The sequence below is a fragment of the Bubalus bubalis genome, chromosome 1 (assembly GCF_019923935.1).
Source record: "Bubalus bubalis isolate 160015118507 breed Murrah chromosome 1, NDDB_SH_1, whole genome shotgun sequence".
Lineage (NCBI taxonomy): Eukaryota > Metazoa > Chordata > Mammalia > Artiodactyla > Bovidae > Bubalus > Bubalus bubalis.
Genome location: NC_059157.1, coordinates 143,681,291 through 143,699,678, shown reverse-complemented (window position 1 = coordinate 143,699,678; position 18,388 = coordinate 143,681,291). Strand labels below are relative to the sequence as shown.

The window sequence follows — 18,388 nt, the reverse complement described above, 5'->3', positions numbered from 1 at the left end:
TTGGTAGATGTAAATTCATCTTGCTATGTATTTTATGAGCAACATGAAATTGTTAGGTGATTACAGATCCTGGAAATCTTTCATTTCTCCAACCTGCAGTATGATTTGTTAGAAGTCTCTCTGAGTGAACTGAAAGCATTGGAATCCTCTAGAACCATAGACCACTCTGTTGACAGTATCTATAAGAAGACCCATAACACTTGGTTTAAGACACTTTGAGAAACATGGGCCACAGGATAGCTCACCTGTGCCAAGAGGAAGATATCAAGACATGAGTGGAAGCTTGGCTTAAATGGTCTTGCTCATAGCAATGACTATTCAGACAGACCAAATCTTAGTATCTGTTTTTAAGAATAAAATAAAACTGTGTAACAATGGCTGGTGCATATGTGAATAAACTGGTCAAATACTACTAGGAAAACAGACTGAAAAACAGATTCATGCTTTGCATATTTGCTTTGGAGCTAAGTGTCTCAAGATACAATCACAACCTTGCTTGTTCTAACTTCCTAATTAAACTTCCCAAATGTCACTCACTTCCTCATGGTATACAGTAACCTTTAATATTTAAACAAATAAGAATGGTGAATTCATTTCCAAGCTTCTTCTTAGTTAATCTCCTTCATGTAGAGGGGGTGGTGCAAGGATAAGGGAAAATATTAATAATCATCTTCTAATTGAAAATAATGGCTTCCTATGTGGCACAGTGGTAAAGAAATCTGCCAGGGCAGGAGACGCTAGATCCCTGGGTTGGGAAGATCCCCTGAAAGAAGAAATGGCAATCTACTACAATGTTCTTGCCTGCAGAATCCTATGGACAGAGGAGCCTAGTGGACTACAGTCCATGGGGTCTCAGAGAGTCAGACACGACTGAGCACATGTGCACACACACACACACACACACACACACAATGGAAAATAACCAAATATCCATTGTTCAAGAAACAAAATTTCCTGGGGAAAATAATTGTAAAGAATAGAACAAAGGCCAAGCAATGATCAAAGTGGAATTTTAGGAAATTAGAGAGGGGAGACTGAACACCCCATCAAGCCAAATGAAATCATTATCTCCTGGGCGTATGTTTACTTGTTAAATTTAGTGAACATCTGAGCAAGAGACGTGTGCATGATTCTAGAAGTTAGACTTTCACATAGTCACAGAATTATATGAGAAAGTAGAGCTGTCAGTAAAATAACTTATTCTTGGGGAAAAAGTTATGGGTACTTTTGTAAACAGATATCATACTCTTAATATAAATTTAATGAGTTGCGGGATTAAGAGGTTAGTGCATATACTGTCTTTCAACAGATGTTATGCTCATTAGAAGGTTAATTTCATCATATTCAGTGTCCCAATTTTAAAAGGATAATTAAGTTGAAGGCTTATTTTCTTTCTGTATACCAAGAAGAAACAGCAAAAGATGGTATTTTCAAATGCAAAACCACCATTCAGGCAGTTTGAAATGAGTATATGTCAGAGAGAAATTATGTTTTCCAAGTCACTTCAATTCAAATGAAAGTGATCTTAAAATATAGACCTTTACATATATCGGTTATATAAATTCATCAGATAACAGCATCTAACTCTTCTTTCCTTTTAACTGACGCTCATTCTTTTATACCCATTATTATATCTACAGTTCAACATTTTCTTAATTAATGAATATGTAAATTTCACTTTATGGGGTGTTTTCATTTCCCTATTTGAACAAAAACCCACGTCACTTTTCACTACCAACTCATGGGATTGCAGAATTTTTTATATTAGTCAATTCTTAATTTAACCTCCTTTTTAGAAGCAACATGCCAGCAGTACACAGCACACTTCATTGTTTCCAACTATACCTTTTTCTTTCTTTGTGTTTTTTTTCTCCACTATCAAGCAACCAAACATTTAAGCATCATATAATAATGATAAAAGCTATTAAAAGTTACATTCTGAAAGACTGACCCAGATAGACATGAAAACATTTTATATTGTGGTGAATAAGAGAAGACAGAGACTTTTTAAACTACTAGTTCTGTTTTTAGATACACTCTATTGAATTTTAGTAAGGGACAAAAATAACTTCTTAGGAGGACTAAAGAATGCTGTACACCAAAGAAGTATCCATTAACTATGAGAACTGGCATCCTTTGGAAGGAAGAAACAATAGGTGAGAATGTGAAGTGCATTTGTCATTTTTCATAGAAAGGAAAAAAGTAATACAACAGCTGTAACAGAGAAATAACCTTTGATAAGAATGATCTTAGCTGTTTTCCGTTCATTCTCTGTCTTGAAGGATTTTATTAATATTTTAAAACTGAAAGAGAAGGGGACTGATGGAGGGAAGGAGAAGCCATTTGAGTCTCAGGCTCAAGATGAGACAGTGGATTCTAGGATGGGATATAGATAGGGATTATAAGCAATTGGAGTTTCAATAAAAACCATTTCTTGGTGTCTAAAACCTGCTACATGTGCAACACTCAAAAATGTCCTTTACCATCAATTCTTACATAGAAATACAGGATCAAGTGGAAGGAAGCCAGTGTCATTCAGTCTCTCAGTTTAGTTCAGTGCAGTTCAGTAGCTCAGTCGTGTCTGACTCTTTGTGACCCCATGAATCGCAGCACACCAGGCCTCCCTGTCCATCACCAACTCCCGGAGTTCACTCAAACTCACGTCCATCGAGTCAGTGATGCCATCCAGCCATCTCATCCTCTGTCGTCCCCTTCTCCTCCTGCCCCCAATCCCTCCCAGCATCAGAGTCTTTTCCAATGGGTCAACTCTTTGCATGAGGTGGCCAAAGTACTGGAGTTTTAGCTTTAGCATCATTCCTTCCAAAGAAATCCCAGGGCTGACCTCCTTCAGAATGGACTGGTTGGATCTCCTTGCAGTCCAAGGGACTCTCAAGAGTCTTCTCCAACACTACAGTTCAAAAGCATCAATTCTCTGGCACTCAGCTTTCTTCAGAGTCCAACTCTCACATCCATACATGACCACTGGAAAAACCATAGCCTTGACTAGATGGACCTTTGTTGGCAAAGTAATGTCTTTGCTTTTCAATATGCTATCTAGGTTGGTCATAACTTTCCTTCCAAGGAGTAAGTGTCTTTTAATTTCATGGCTGCAGTCACCACCTGCAGTGATATTGGAGCCCCCAAAAGTAAAGTCTGACACTGTTTCCACTGTTTCCCCATCTATTTGCCATGAAGTGATGGGACCAGATGCCATGATCTTCGTTTTCTAAAAGTTGAGCCAACTTTTTCACTCTCCTCTTTCACTCTCATCAAGAGGCTTTTCAGTCCCTCTTCACTTTCTGCCATAAGGGTGGTGTCATCTGCATATCTGAGGTTATTGATATTTCTTCCAGCAATCTTGTTTCCAGCTTGTGCTTCTTCCAGCCCAGCATTTCTCATGATGTACTCTGCATATAAGTTAAATAAGCAGGGTGCATATAAGTTAAATAAGCAGGGTGACAATATACAGCCTTAACATACTCCTTTTCCTATTTGGAACCAGTCTGTTGTTCCATGTCCAGGTCTAACTGTTGCTTCCTGACCTGCATATAGGTTTCTCAATAGGCAGATCAGGTGGTCTGGTATTCCCATCTCTTAGATTTTTTCCACAGCTTACTGTGATCCACACAGTCAAAGGCTTTGGCATAGTCAATAAAGCAGAAATAGATGTTTTTCTGGAACTCTCTTGCTTTTTTGATGATCCAGTGGATGTTGGAAATTTGATCTCTGGTTCCTCTGCCTTTTCTAAAACCAGCTTGAACATCAGGAAGTTCACGGTTCACATACTGCTAAAGCCTGGCTTGGAGAATTTTGAGCATTACTTTACTAGCATGTGAGATGAGTGCAATTATGTGGTAGTTTGAGCACTCTTTGGCATTGCCTTTCTTTGGGATTGGAATGAAAACTGACCTTTTCCAGTCCTGTGGCCACTGCTGAGTTTTCCAAATTTGCTGGCATATTGAGTGTAGCACTTTCACAGCATCAACTTTCAGGATTTGAAATAGCTCCACTGGAATTCCATCACCTCCACTAGCTTTGTTCATAGTGTGCTTTCTAAGGCCCACTTGACTTCACATTCCAGGATGTCTGGCTCTAGGTGAGTGATCATACCATTGTGATTATCTTGGTCGTGAAGATCTTTTTTGTACAGTTCTTCTGTGTATTCTTGCCACCTCTTCTTAATATCTTCTGCTTCTGTTAGGTCCATACCATTTCTGTCCTTTGTCGAGCCCATCTTTGCATGAAATGTTCCCTTCGTATCTCTAATTTTCTTGAAGAGATCTCTGCTGCTGCTAAGTCACTTCAGTCGTGTCCAACTCTTCATGACCTCATGGACTGCACCTACCAGGCTCCTTCATCCATGGGATTTTCCAGGCAAGAGTACTGGAGTGGGGTGCCATCGCCTTCTCCGGAAGAGATCTTTAGTCTTTCCTATTCTGTTGTTTTCCTCTATTTCTTTGCACTGATCATTGAGAAAGGCTTTCTTATGTCTTCTTCCTATTCTTTGGAACTCTGCATTCAGATGCTTATATCCTTCCTTTTCTACTTTGCTTTTCACTTCTCTTTTTTCACAGCTATTTGTAAGGCCTCCTCAGACAGCCATTTTGCTTTTTTGCATTTCTTTTCCATGGGGATGGTCTTGATCCCTGTCTCCTGTACAATGTTACGAACTTCCATCCATAGTTCATCAGACACTCTATCTATCAGATCTAGTCCCTTAAATCTATTTCTCACTTCCACTGTATAAATATAAGGGATTTGATTTAGGTCATACCTGAATGGTCTAGTGGCTTTCCCTACTTTCTTCAATTTCAGTCTGAATTTGGCAACAAGGAGTTCATGAGCTGAGCCACAGTCAGCTCCTGGTCTTGTTTTTGTTGACTGTATAGAGCTTCTCCATCTTTGGCTGCAAAGAATATAATCAATCTGATTTCGGTGTCGACCATCTGGTGATGTCCATGTGTAGAGTCTTCTCTTGTGTTGTTGGAAGAGGGTGTTTGCAATGACCAATGCGTTTTCTTGGCAAAACTCTATTAGCCTTTGCCCTGCTTCATTCCGTACTCCAAGGCCAAATTTGCCTGTTACTCCAGGTGTTTCTTGACTTCCTACTTTTGCATTCCAGTACTCTATAATGAAAAGGACATCTTTTTTTGGGTGTTAATTCTAAAAGGTCTTGTAGGTCTTCATAGAACCATTCAACTTCAGCTTCTTCAGTGTTACTGGTGGGGGCATAGACTTGGATTACTGTGATATTGAATGATTTGCGTTGGAAATGAACAGAGATCATTCTGTCGTTTTTGAGATTGCATCCAAGTACTGCATTTCAGACTCTTTTTTTGACCATGATGGCTACTCCATTTCTTCTAAGGGATTCCTGCCCACAGTAGTAGATATAATGGTCATCTGAGTTAAATTCACCCATTCCAGTCCATTTTAGTTCGCTGATTCCTAGAATGTCCACGTTCACTCTTGCCATCTCCTGTTTGACCACTTCTAATTTGCCTTGATTCATGGACCTAACATTCCACGTTCCTGTGCAATATTGCTCTTTATGGCATTGGACCTTGCTTCTATCACCAGTCACATCCACAACTGGGTATTGTTTTTGCTTTGGCTCCAACCCTTCATTCTTTCTGCACTGATCTCCAGTAGCATATTGGGCACCTACTGACCTGGGGAGTTCCTCTTTTAGTATCCTATCATTTTGCTTTTTCATGCTGTTCATGGGGTTCTCAAGGCAAGAATACTGAAGTGGTTTGTCATTCCCTTCTTCAGCGGACCACATTCTGTCAGACCTCTCCACCATGACCCGCCTGTCTTGGGTGGCCCCACGGGCATGGCTTAGTTTCATTGAGTTAGACAAGGCTGTGGTCCTAGTGTGATTAGATTGACTAGTTTTCTGTGATTATGGTTTCAGTGTGTCTGCCCTCTGATGCCCTCTTGCAACACCTACCATCTTACTTGGGTTTCTCTTACCTTGGACGTGGGGTATCTCTTCAAGGCTGCTCCAGCAAAGTGCAGCCGCTGCTCCTTACCTTGGAGGAGGGGTATCTCCTCACTGCCGCCCCTCCTGACATTGAACGTGGAATAGCTCCTCTAGGCCCTCCGGCGCCCAGCGCCCGCGCAGCCACCGCTCCTTGGACTTGGCGTAGCTCCTCCCGGCCGCGCTTGTGCGCCGTCGCAGCCTCTTCAGTCTCTAGTTTAGCCATTTTTAGAACTGTGCTTCCAAGTGAAAACGTTGTGCATATATATGGAATTTAGAAAGATGGTAACAATAACCCTGTGTACGAGACAGCAAAAGAGACACTGATGTAGAGAACAGTCTTATGGACTCTCAGAGAGAGGGAGAGGGTAGGAAGATTTGGGAGAATGGCATTGAAACATGTAAAATATCATGTATGAAACGAGTTGCCAGTCCAGGTTCGATGCACGATATTGGATGCTTGGGGCTGGTGCACTGGGATGACCCAGAGGGATGGAATGGGGAGGGAGGAGGGAGGAGGGTTCAGGATGGGGAACACATGTATACCTGTGGCGGATTCATTTTGATATTTGGCAAAACTAATACAATTATGTAAAGTTTAAAAATAAAATTTAAAAAAAAAAGAAAAAAAAAAAAACCAAAAACGTTGTGGAAGAGGAAGGACCTCAGGCAAAAATGAAACCTTTGCACTCAGGTTAAGCAGATAGGGAAAGGGTGTTGCCATAGGCCCACCAATGATCTTGCCACTGTGAAAGAAAATAATGGCTACCATTAACTTGGGAGCTATCTGAGATTGGTGATATGCTAGGTGCCCTACTTGTTCACACAACAAGCCTGTGATTCTGTTATCATCCTCTTTGGGAGTGAAGAACTAGGAGCTCAAAGGAAGGACTTCCACATTAGCAAGTGGAAGATACAGGGTTCAAATCTCAGTCTTTTCAAAATGTTCTACATCTTTTTATTTTAGAAATATGACAGGAAAAAGGAAACTTGTGTTTACCAGGTAACATAATTTTGTGCAATAACATTTTTAAGTAACTATACTCTACTTCCTCATCTTCAAATAATTGTTGAGCCAGATGGACCTGAGGTCTCTTGAAACTAAAACTTCTGTGATTTTAAGACTAAAGTACCAGACGTTTCATAGAGCAGGACAACAACATATTTGGAAGTGCTTCAAAGTCAGTTAAGTGCTTGAATCCCTGCTACATTTTCTCTTCTAGTTACTTATCCTATTTCTACTTAAACTCCTACAGAGATGGGTAGCTCACTGCCTCATGGTGAAAGCTTATTCCAATCCTGGACAGTGCTTTCAAAGAGTTATTTCCTTATTGAGATAATATCTCCCTTCTTCCTTTTCCATAAGACTTCCTTTTCATGTGTGAAGACAGTTCTATCTTCTTAGGTCTATTTTCTCCTGGCTAAATACCCCCAGTCTTTCGATCATTGCACAGATAATATGGTTTTCAGGTCACTCTTTGCCCTGCTCAGTCTCCTTCTGCCTTGAAGTCTGGCCGTTTATCTACCTCTTACACAAGTATCATCATGGTCAGCCAAGATCCATGGATAAGAGTAGAAAACTGAGACACTAATAGAAAATTAAGATGCTTCCTCCAGGTTTGTTGCCGTTTTGAATTCTTATGTGTATTAAACCCAGATCATTCCAGATCAGACAAACTATACTTAGATAGTAACTGAAAGAATGACTTCTTCTAGGCAGGAATAAAACAACCTTCTTTGGTGAATTGTCTTTTTTTCTGAGCATATTCTAAAAGTGGGTAGATTTTCAAGGAAGTTCAAGGTTAAGTTTCTTATATATTATTAATGAACAGCTTCAGGAACTCTATGTCCCCATCTGTATTTCTAAGGCTGCTTCTGCTGCTGCTAAGTTGCTCCAGTCGTGTCCAACTCTGTGCGACCCCATAGACGGCCTCCCACCAGGCTCCTCTGTCTCTGGGATTCTCCAGACAAAAACACTGGAGTGGGTTGCCATATCCTTCTCCAATGCAGGAAAGTGAAAAGTGAAAGTGAAGTCACTCAGTCGTGTCCGACTCTCAGCGACCCCATGGACTGCAGCCTACCAGGCTCCTCCATGGAATTTTCCAGGCAAGAGTACTGGAGTGGGGTGCCAGTGCCTTCTCCATTTCTAAGGCATCTATCCCTATACATTTGTATCCTCAGATAAGTCCATCCCTTGAATCAGTATCTTGAAGGTGATAAGAATACCAAAAACAGTAATTGGAATGTTGAGTTAACCATATGACTATGGGCATGAAGTTAAGCACTGATAGCTTCACATATGGTTTTGTTCTCTTTCATCAGGATGCCCAAAAGGCACTTATGGCCCTTACTGCCGAAGGAAGTGTAAGTGCCTGATTGGTGGCAGCTGTGACACCATGATTGGCGCCTGTGACTGCCTCCTGGCTTCATCGGGGCTGACTGCAGTCAAAGTAAGTCACTCTATCTACTATGAATTTGATATACTAAATCAGAGTTTTAAAGAACTGCACTTAGACAGCACATGTTTTTGCATTTATTTTACAGAATGATTTACTGCAGTAACAGGAGTAAATTCTAGGTTGAGGAGTACTTCTGGCAGGAATTTGATTGAGAGCTGAAGTCAGTGAAGGCAGCCAGGAGGCCCTCTGGTCACAACCTCTCTTGCCCCAGCAATGCTGGACTCAAGTCAAGATAAGAAATTGTGTTTGGCAAGATCAGAGCAGACTGGAGATTCCTATGTACACACTGTCAAATTCATTGTCCAAATTTCCACAATTTCATTTATCCTCAGCAATTTTCCAGCTCAAAATTAAGTAGTTTCCCCTTACCTAAAAGTAACCATTTCCTGAAAATCCAAAACCTTAAATAACTACCTATCATACCAACTCTGGGAGATGGTGGAGGACAGGGAAGCCTGGCATGCTGCAGTCTGTGAGGTTACAAAGAGTCAGACATGACTGAGCAACTGAACAGCAACATCATACAAGTAGCTACTGACATAAAATTTAAGGGACCAGATATAAATTAAAGATGTCATACAAATGCACTGGCTTAGACATTGTGGGAATATCCTTACAAACACATTTTGCTTTTATCAAATCCATCAGTTTCCAACTATTTAGACAGTTCACAAGATGATGATGGTCTTTAGAGAGGATGGAGGAGGCAATGAGTTGGAAAGGGCATGGTGGGGAGGTGATCCTGGGGTTGTTGTATTCTTTATCCTAGTGCTGTTGATGAGGATGTTTGCTTGGTGATCCTTTATTGATCTGTTCACTATTATTATATATTTTGTGCACTATTCTGTATCTTCCCTGGTGGATGTCCCAAGTGGCTCAGTGGTAAAGAATCTGCCTGCAATGCAGGAGACCTGGGTTTGATCCCCGGATTAGGAAGAAGCTCTGGAGGAGAGAATGGCAACCCAATCCAGTATTCTTGCCAGGAGAATCCCATGGACAGAAAAGCCTGGTAGCCTATGGGCTACAGTCCATAGGGTCACAAAGAGTCAGACATGACTGAAACAACTTCACATGCATTCTTTATCTTGTACTTCACAAAAGAGTAAAGATTTTTTTTTCAACTTTTCATTTTATATTGGAGTATAGCCTATTAACAGTGTTGTGATAATTTCAGGTGGACAGCAAAGGGATTCAGCCATACATATACAGGCATCCCTTCTCCCCCAGACTCCCTCCCATCCAGGCTGCCACATAAGAGTAAAGATCTTAAAGACTGAAGGACTGTGATTGTGAACTTGAGATTCTTTTATTTGGAAGAATGATAATGAAGTTTGTGATCAGGCAAAGTTATGGTTATGTGGTAAAGATATCCAGAATGCTTATCTTCTTCAGGCAGGTAGTTGCTTGTTTTCTTCCTATGAGGGTAATCTTACTCTGCTTCAGTATCCTGCTGTTCTGAGAATAAAAGATGAATAAGACAAAGTCCTGGCTCCAAGTGGCAGAAAATTGAAACCTAATGGATACTGCCTCTGAGGCCTCAATGGCCAAGTTATCTTTGAGTGAAAGCCAGCCCATAAACATCTCCCAATGAAGGTTCTAACTGGCTCCTTTGTGTTTGTTCTTCAAAGAAAATCGTTGGAGAAATTTCCTTAGGCCAGAGAATCTTCAAAAGTCATGGTTTCCTTGAATGTCCGGAGGAGTTTTGTCTGCAGAAAGCCATGATCTTGTACTTGAGCAATTTTCCCTCTCTGCTTTGACAGCTATGGAGATCAGAGCCAAGTTTTCTGTCACCTTTTACAATTCAAAGAATTATATTTGTTTATGTATACACACTTCCCTGGTGGCTAAGACGGGAAAGAACACCTGCAATGTGAGAGACCTGGGTTCGATCCCTGGGTTGGGAAGATCCCCTGGAGGAGGGCGTGCCAACCTACTGCAGTTTACTTGCCTGAAGAATCCCCATGGACAGAGGAGCCTGCCGGGATACAGTCCATGGGACCGCAAAGAGTCAGTCATGACTGAGCAACTGAACACACAATGTATACACTGTTATATATTTTCCCTTTGATTGAACCTCACAGATATTTATTTTTATCTTTGTTTTATCTCTATTTTGGTAAGCATCTCACTGAACTGGTAGAATGAGATTGCAGCAAAACAAACAAGCAAGAAAATTAATAAATGTGTTAATTTATGAATAAATTATTTTTTTATTTTGTTAATTAATGCAATTAATTTAATAGATATAATCTATTGACAGTAATTTAGCATATTTGTTTGTTTTGATAAATGCACAATAAATTTAGAAATTAATTAATAAATACATAAATAAATATTTGGAGATGTGAGCATAAGGCACAGAAGTGTAAGCTAAATTTTCTGAGTGCACTTTAAGAGGAAGCATCCCTCATAGCTCAGTTGGTAAAGAATCGCCTGCAATGCAGGAGACCCCAGTTCTATTCCATAGTCAGGAAGATGCGCTGGAGAAGGGATAGGCTACCCACTCCAGTATTCTTGGGCTTCCCATGTAACTCAGCTGGTAAAGAATCTGCCTTCTATACAGGAGACCTGGGTTCAATCCCTGGGTTGGGACAATCTACCCACTCCAGTATTCTGGTCTGGAGAATTCCATGGACTGTATAGTCCATGGGGTTGCAAAGAGTCAGAAATAACTGAGTGAACTTCACTTTCACTTTTGTACTCAAGATTAATACATACACACACAGCCTAAGACAGCCACGCAGCAAAACAAGATTGAGCCTGTTAAGTTTGACACTAGATATTTGGATGGAATTCCTGATATCAACTAAAATTGCACTAAGTAAGCAATAATTTGAACAGGTCTTTTTTTTCCCATAGTAACCTTTTAAATCGAAAACCAAGGGCAAGTCAGGGAAACCTATTTGATTAAAAGAAAAGGTTATGTATCTACACGTTCTTACAAATCTTGACTGGTGAAATGCTTTATTAAGGAAAATCTGGTTTCCTTTTGCTCTGCTTTGTTTTTCTCCTTTCTGCAACTTGTCCTGAAGATTACTATGGGCAGGACTGTGTCCAGCGGTGTTCTTGTGTCTCAGGACAGTGTGACCCGGTGACTGGAAGGTGCCAGTGTCCACCTGGCCAAATGGGGGCCAGGTGTCAGCAAGGTAACAATGCCTGCAGGGTCACCTTGTTCGTCCAGGCACTAATTAAGCTAAATTCTAAAGGCAGATGCAGTGCCAGGGCTTATAATTAAATGGGAATTGTTTACAACACTTTAAAATGTGGCTTTAATCATATGCAAGTACACACTCCTGTAGAGTTATAAAGGAAATAGTTTACTGGGGGAGTAAACAAAAAAATGAATACAAACACAGAATAATTTATGCATGTTCTTAACTAGGAGCAAATTTTTAAATAACTAACTTTTGTAAAACTACCTCAAACTGTGTGTTGAAGGTATCTGATTACCAACAACTGAAGAGTTTTATGTCCTCATCAGTTTTCAAGAAGGCCATTGAAAGCTGTACGAAAAATGAGAGAAGGAAAAAATACATGACCTTGGTTTAAAACTGTCAAACTTTCTTTGTCCTAAATAATATTATTTATTATTATCATAATAACAGAATTGTTCAAGGACAATACATACATAGAGGATGCCGGGTGCCTACAGCTCTGAGTTGGGGCCAACAGAACAGCTGTTTCTCAATGACACACACAGAGGAGCAAGTCTAAAGATCCTTTGTTGAAATACAAAAGTTGGGTGTGTGGGCAGGCTGCAGGAGCTTTCTTGAACCCCAGTGGACATCACAAAGATGCAGGAAGATTGGATAAAATGAGGAAGTGCACAGATACATTATCATTTCATGTCTTCACTAAAGAAGAGGGAACTGTAAGCAGCCTTGCTGCTAAAGGGAGAATAAACTCACCCACACAAGTACATGACCCACATCCCATGACTCTGTGTCATATTCTGGGCTAAGGAGGCATCCTAATAACCAGAATCATTTTTCTAGCCTCTAATCCATACCGCATGCATGCCAAGTTGCTTCGGTCGTGTTTGACTCTGTGTCACTCCATGGACAGTAGCCCCCCAGGCTCCTATGTCCGTGGGATTCTCCAGGCAAGAATACTGGAGTGGGTTGCCATTTCATTCTCCAGGGGATTTTCTCAACTCAGGGACAACCCACATCTCCTGAAATTTGAAGTGGGTTCTTTTCCACTAGTGCCACCTGGGAAACCCCAATCCATACTATGCCCATCCCCCATAAAAATTACAGATGCACAAAAACTAATCTGATTTTTTTAAAAAACTCATGCACATGAAAACCTTCCCTCATCTTAGAACCAAAATATGAAACCGTTCAAAGATTTTTTAGTGAAATTTTTATAAGAAGGAGAAAAGGAATAGGAAAACAAAAAGCAAGATGAACATGGAGCAGAAGAGTTTTGTTATGGAGCCCATGAAAATATTAACTGAATTTATTCCAAGCATCCAAAGGACATAATGAAAAAGTGTCCCCTATAAATTGTGAGTGCAATGCAGAGATACATGGGTTCATGGAATAAATGAAAAGACAACAAAGGGAAATGAAAAAGTAAGCTGGCAGAGCTCAGAAAGAAGTGGAAATGAAAATTAAACCTCACATCATATAAATATAGACCACATTGAACTCAGGTAATGAGAGAATGGAATCTGCTGATGCGATAGCCATGTAAGGAGAATATACCTGAGGAAAGTGAAAACAATGAAATAGAAAAAAATAGATACATAAATAGAAAAGAAAATATTCAAATATAATCAAGATTTTCCCCTCTCTAAAATGAAATAAGATCTGTTGCTACAGATTGAATGAATACATTCTATCCCTAGAAATACTAGTTAGGCTTGATCATATGTGTGAGGAAATTCTATTGAGGATATAAGAAAAAATATGAGATCTCATATGAAGAGATAGGGAAAAAAAGTCAGCCTGATACCTCACAGCAATATTTATTGCTAGTTTATGGCTATCAAACCTACAAAGTTCTAGGGGAAATATGTGATTCAAGTATTTTATACACAAACTTTTATTCAAGAATAACATGATGGGAAATAAACAATAATTTTTAATCATCAAAAATTGCTGGCAATATAGTAACCATAAAATATTTTGAAGAAACTACTAGAAGATAAATTTGAGCAACCAAGTAATACATAGAAAATCTCTGGTAAAAAGGACGTTTGCTGCTGCTGCTAAGTCACGTCAGTCATGTCTGACTCTGTGCGACCCCATAGACGGCAGTCCACCAGGCTCCCCCATCCCTGGGATTCTCCAGGCAAGAACACTGGAGTGGGTTGCCATTTCCTTCTCCAGGGCATGAAAGTGAAAAGTAAAAGTGAAGTTGCTCAGTCGTGTCCGACTCTTTGTGACCCCATGGACTGCAGCCTACCAGGCTCCTCCATCCATGGGATTTTCCAGGGAAGAGTACTGGAGTGGGTTGCCATTGCCTTCTCCAAAAGGACATTTAATGGGTGTTAAATCTATTTTAATTAAAGCTACGTTTAAAACAAATTAGCAATTATGGTGACATGGAATATGGTAAATATATAGATATTTTACATGATAAAAAATGCTGAGATTGTAACATAAAGAGCATAAGCTCTTGCTTTTAAGCTTCCCTGGAGTATAGAAGGCACCTCTAACCCTGCACCAGGATGGGGTAAGAGAAATCCTAGTGGGGCAGATGTTTTCATTCCTGCCAGAAAGGAAAGAACTGGCCACCTTGGCAGTGATAGTGGAAACTCTGTGGAAAGCACCAGCTTCCACCCACCAGGTGATGAGGAAACTATACCCTTCCAAGCTAAGATGGAGTCAAGGGGGTCTAGTGGGCAGTCAGGACTTTCACAAACACCAAGCAGCAATGAGGCCACTCCAGGCAAGTCAGTGAAGAGTGAGTAGGAAGCCACAAAGAGACACTTCTACCCCTCTTTCGGGTAGGATGTCAGCCTAGTGGAGGCCTAAACTCTTGCCATGGCCCAGCAGGGATGAGGCACATTTACCCTTGCTCCCCTTGGCGGCTGTGTGGGGAACTTGGGCTTCAGCCTCTTAACGGAGGAACCTCTTTCCTTGCCAGTGGAGTATCATAGGAGACTTGCTCAAACAGAAGATTTAAAGGAGATCCAGAGTCTCAAAATGTCAGGTTCATTAAAAAATTATTCATTATACCAACAACCAGGAAAATTTCAACTTGAATAAGAAAAAATAATCAAAAGACACCAACACTTGGATGACACTGACATCAAAATTATTTGATAATAATTTTAAAGAAGTCATCATAAAAGATTCTGCACTCCCAATGCAGGGAGCCCAGGTCTGATCCCTGGTGGAAGAACTATACCCCATGTACCTCAACTAAGACCCGTTGCACCCAAATAAATAAATAAATGAATATTAAAAAAAAAAAAAAAAAAAAAAAATGATTCACTGAACAACCAAAAAAATTTTTTTTTAATAGAAACGTTCAACAAAGTATATGAGACATAAAGAAGAACCAAGTAGAAATTTTAGAACTGGAAAATACAAAAACCAAAACTGTAAAAATCTCAGTTTGGAGAAGACAGAGGAACACATTAGTGAACTCAGAGATAGATCATAGAAATGACCCAATTTAGACAGCAGATAAGGAAATGACAACAACCGAATAATAACAACAGAGCCTTGGGGAATCTGTGGGAGGGGGAAAAATAAATAAATAAATAAAACTCAGACTTTTATGTCATCAGAGTCCTAGAGGAGAGGAGAAAGTAAGCAGGACTGAAGGAGTCAAAGGAACAATGACTAAAGATGTCCTAAACATGACAAAAAGTTTAAACCTACAGAATAAGAAAATCTGTGTGAATGCCAAACAGGATAAACCAAAAGAAATCCACAAAAGACATAACAACGTCAAAATTCTGAAAACTGAAAAAGAACAAATTTTGAAAATAGCAAGAGAAAAATAACACCTACCTTACCTTCAAAAAAAAAAAAAAACTAGAATAAAATCAAGGCAAATAAATAGGTACAGACACTGCAAGCACTTTTGAGCAAAAGTAAAGCAGTAGTTATGATATAACTGAGCAGGACCCCAAGGGGCCTTCCCCCATATTCTCTGCTTTAGCTCCTCTCTGAAATACCTAGACAACAGTATTTGATGCCCATTTCCTGAGTTGTTTTGCAGATGTTAAAAAAAAAAAAAAAACCTCCCCCTCTCCAACAAATGGAGACAACAAACTACCTGACGACCTTGAGCACTCAGCTCCAGGCCTCCTGGAGTCTAAGAACTGATAATGTTAATCCTTTTGACACCACCCTGCTACCTCACAATCAGCCAGTCATAGAGTTGTGCACCAGCTGATCACAGACCCAGGAACCCCTCTCCTCACCTGGCTTTTAAAAATGCTTTGCTGATACCCTGTGAGGAGCTGGGGCTTTTTAGAGCATGAGCCACCTTGCAGGCCCTGCAATAAACCTTTCTTTGGTCCAAACTCTGATGCTTCAGTTTGTTTGACCTTACCGTGTGTTAATCACATGAACTTGCATTAACAATGACATCAATATCAATGTTAACTTTTATAGTTAATAAGTGATTTTTATGTGTGTTAACAGGGAGTAAGATCTATGATAAGAGAAAAAAGAACATGATGTACGGCTTGAGAGTATTGTTTACTCACTAAGTAGTATCTGGCTCTTTTGCAACCCCATGAACTGTAGCCCACCAGGCTCCTCTGTCCATGGGATTCTGCAGGCAAGAACACTGGAGTGAGTGTTCCCTCCTCCAGGGGATCTTCCCAACCCTGGGATCATTGCAGGCAGATTCTTTACCACTGAGCCACCAGAGAAGCCCCTTGAAAGTATTAGGTAGATTGAAATTTTGAATCAAGTGGTCAGGGTAAATCTCTTTGAAGTGAAGCCTACAAGGGAAAAAGCAGGTACCAATGATGTTTTTTAGAAGGAGACTGAAAGAGCTGAGGGATGGAATACTTTTCTCCATAATATACCTTGATATACTGCTTGAAATATTTATTGTATAATTACAATAACCTTTCTAAAGTTATTCACACAATTCTGTGTGAATATTGTTTAGGACTTAGAACAATGGAAAGAAACATTTCTAAGTACTCCTTACTTTTCTGATTGCTTTTTGTCCAAAGTTCTATCTTAAAGTCCCATCTTTTAACTGATTCACCAGTTTCAGGAGTACATTTCAGCATTCAGATTGGAAGATGAATAGGCCTCCTGGGTGATGAAGTTGTTTTAGAAGGGTGAAAGGGACACAAATAAAGTTAATCTTAATAGTATAAGACATGGTGTCTTGATTCTGCTTAATTGCCTTAAAGGCAAAAACCAAAAATACATACGATGATGTTTCACACATTAATTGTACAACCTTATCTGTTTTTTTTTTAATAAAATTAAAATGCTTCTCTCATTTGATACTGTGGAGAAGGCAGTGGCACCCCACTCCAGTACTCTTGCCTGGCACATCCCATGGATGGAGGAGCCTGGTAGGCTGCAGTCCATGGGGTCGCTAAGAGTCGGACATGACTGAGTGACTTCACTTTCACTTTTCACTTTCATGCGTTGGAGAAGGAAATGGCAACCCACTCCATTGTTCTTGCCTGGAGAATCCCAGGGACTGCGGAGCCTCATGGGTTGCCATCTATGGGGTCGCACAGAGTTGGACACAACTGAAGCAATTTAGCAGCAGCAGCAGCATTTGATACTGAAGTTAAGTGCACCTATTCAGTTAAATAAAGGTGAGAGAGAAAGTGTCATACAAATCAAAGTATGTGTTCTGTTGTTTATTAGCCAAATACAAGAGCAAGTTGGGTTTCTCAGGTGGCACAGTGGTAAAAAAAAAAAAAAATCTGCCTGCCAATGCAGGAGACACAAGAGACATGGGTTTGATCCCTGGGTCAGGTCAGTCCCCTGGAGTAGGAAATGGCAACCTGCTCCAGTATTCTTGCCTGGAAAATTCCATGGACAGAGGAGCCTGGCAGGCTACTGTTCATCGGTCACAAAGAGTCAGACACGACTGAGCATGCATGCACTTAGAGCAAGTTAAAACTTTTTTATCCCTCTAACGTCTGTTCTGCTAGCTAAAATAGCAAGAGAGTCAGAAGTTCTAGATTTGAATCTTGGGTCTTATCTTTTGGCTGCTTAAGCGTGAGCAAGACTTAAGTTTCTCAGCTGCAGTTTTCTCAAGTGTAAAATAAGAATACTGTTACCCACATCAGAGAAATATGTATAAGCATTAAATGAGATAATTCATGTGGAAAATATCATTATGTAAAGCTACTATAAACTAGAGGGTATAAATGGTAGGCCTTTGGCCAAATCTAGCCACAAATGTGTTTGAATTGGCTGACATAGTTTTGGCTTCCACAGTGCTATAAAACAATTTTAATTAGTTGCCAACTTTCAAATATTAGATGATTTCATATAAAATATGGATTTTGAGTTTTCCTGAAGAAAAAAAAAAAGGCATATTCATCGGCTATGTTGGGCCCATGTTCTTCATGGCAAAACGAAATAAATGTGAGTAATGGTTACTCTCCCGCTGGTGGCACTTCCCATCATTCAATTATTTTCCCTCTGACAATGAAGCCTCAATTTCCCTTATGTCTGGTTAGCTTCACTCATGTGTATCTTAACTCCTCTTGCCAGTGCATTTTTGTTTGTGTCACCTACCACTTTGTACTGAAGTGCTTTTCACATTTCAGCACAGAGACATTAAGGAGCAAATGACTAATGCATCTTAATCAATTATGGGACTAAACACATAAAATCTCCCATCACTAATCTAAGATTGATCTCTGTTTTTCATAGAACATCTCCAGTTCCCAAAGTATACCAGGCACAAATTTATAAGCTCAAGAAATATTTATGGAGTGGATGAAAATATGAATGAATGACATTGATGTGCTTACTACCTGAAGATT

General features: G+C 40.0%; 1 protein-coding gene across 1 annotated transcript in view; it reads left to right on the top strand.

Annotated features, from left to right (window-relative positions):
• Positions 1 to 18,388, top strand: part of LOC102399298 (EGF-like and EMI domain-containing protein 1) — a 705,282-nt gene that overhangs the window by 665,677 nt on the left and 21,217 nt on the right. The window contains exon 20 of the mRNA XM_044945114.2: positions 8,306 to 8,433. Coding sequence (XP_044801049.2) covers positions 8,306 to 8,433 — 128 coding nt within the window. The remainder of the gene's footprint in view (positions 1 to 8,305; positions 8,434 to 18,388) is intronic.